At 61.1% G+C, this 1,798-nt stretch overlaps 1 protein-coding gene across 1 annotated transcript in view; it reads left to right on the top strand.

The window, feature by feature from the left end:
• The first annotated feature begins 753 nt into the window (after positions 1 to 753).
• The window catches only part of POLR2B (RNA polymerase II subunit B), a 32,657-nt gene continuing 31,612 nt past the window's right edge, over positions 754 to 1,798 (top strand). The window contains exon 1 of the mRNA XM_019522293.1: positions 754 to 869. Coding sequence (XP_019377838.1) covers positions 851 to 869 — 19 coding nt within the window. The 5' untranslated portion in view covers positions 754 to 850. The remainder of the gene's footprint in view (positions 870 to 1,798) is intronic.

The raw sequence follows: 1,798 nt of genomic DNA, 5'->3' as shown, positions 1-1,798 counted from the left end.
GGGCGGAGCCGCTCGGGGGCGGGCCCCGGGCTCTGCCCCGGGCAGGGCTGGGGGCCCGGCTCCCGCGCGGGGAAGGCTCCGCAGCGGCTGAAGCCGCCTTTGAGGGTGCTGATTCCCCGCCGCCTGCCCTGCCTGGCACGCAGTAAAGGTGGAGGTTCCAAGTTGGAATCCCGAGTGTCCCCAACGTTCGGGACAAAGGCGGAGGTTCTAAATGAGAATCTTGAGCGTCTCCAACGTTCGGGATAAAGGCGGAGGTTTCAGATAGGAATCCCGTGTGTCCCCCGCCTGGCAGGGGCACAGTGCACGGGGCTGCGACCAGAGATGCAGGGAGCTGCACACGCCGGTGGGAGCTCGCAGAGAGTAGCAGCGGAGCCCCCGCCAACAGACGTAGCTAGTGGGGCAGCAGACGGAGCAAGAGGAGCCCCAGCAGGGGGCACTCGGGGAGCTCCAGCCAGCAGGGACCGAGGCTGCTCTGCCCGCAGGGCTCCGGGTGGCGCGGCCCAAATTTACAACCCCCCACCTTCGTAGAGAATGGTATGCGCTAATCAGCACGGAAAGTGAGCACAGCGCATGCGCGCATAGCAAATTCTCCCCCTCCCCTCTGTTTCTCTCTTCGGTGACAGCTGGTGGTTAGAGCTCAGAGGGTCGGTTTCTTGCGCAGCCGTAGTACCGATCCGGAAGTGACGGAAGGACGTAACGTAACCCGCGGAACAGCGACCGAGGAATCGGCGCAGCCGCAGTGTGCCCGGCGTATGCTCATTCGCTGCTCTGCTGTCTCTGGAGCCGGTGGCGTGTCGCTGCTTTCTTTGCCTGTCTTGTTCCGAGGTGTCCGCTCGCCTCAACCGCCGCCATGTACGACGCGGACGAGGGTGAGTGCGCAGCGCCGCGGGCCGGGGAGCACCAGGGCCCACTCTTGCCTCAGCTTGGGGGGAGGCCTGTTCCGTTCCGGGGCGGGGAAGAGAACGTGGGTTTGCTCTGCGCCTCACCCCCCCTGGCCCACCGTGCGCCCGCAAACCTGTGCAGGACGCGGCGACTTTGGGGGGGAGGTTCGATCTCCTGCACCTTCAAGGCTGTCAAAGGGCAGCCTCCCAAGCAGGAGTAGAGCGGAGCTGTACCTGCTTAGCTTCAGGGAGCTGCCACATGTAGTGTGCCAGATGTAATAGGGGCTCCCCACTATCCAAAGCCACCCGGGGGTGGGGGGTGGTCCTGCAAGTCGGGGCCACACAGGACCGGCCTAGTGTTTTTTACCCCGGTCAAGAACCAGTGGCAGCAAGGAACCAGTGTTTTCTGAGGGGCTGTGGCATCCAAAGAAAGAGACGCCAAAAGGTGGAGAGCTGGTGATGCTGAGTGGGTTGCCGGGGCTTACAGTGTTTTTCTTGGATGTGAGCCCCTGAAGTGGCATCCTAGCTGTCAGAAGCAGGGAGCCTCCAGCCCCTTCCCTCAGTCTTTGCATTGAGTTCAGACTGACTTATTTACTGGTATTTGCCTTTACTGGTATTCACTGTACCCAGAGCTGCACAGCCTTGAAGTGCTGTTAAGAATATTCCAGGGGTGTAGGTTGTATTCAGAGGATATTGAGAGTAATGAGAACTGTTGCTTAACTGTAAGAAGCAAAGTAAATTAAAACTTAATGTTTCAATGCGAGCATACCTTGTGGGGCCAGGAAGGCAGCAGCTGCTTGCAGCCTTCTGGCTGCAGCTGGCTCCGGCTTTGGGTAGCTGCTGCCAGCTGGGAGCCTGGGCTTCTCCCAGCAGGCATGCTGCAAGCCCTGCTGGGAGCAGCCCAGGCTCCGTGGCTA

Source organism: Gavialis gangeticus, unplaced genomic scaffold (genome assembly GCF_001723915.1).
Source record: "Gavialis gangeticus isolate Ggan-Ray unplaced genomic scaffold, GavGan_comp1, whole genome shotgun sequence".
Lineage (NCBI taxonomy): Eukaryota > Metazoa > Chordata > Crocodylia > Gavialidae > Gavialis > Gavialis gangeticus.
Note: the sequence above shows the minus strand (reverse complement) of the source record. Positions and strands in the feature narration are given on the sequence as shown.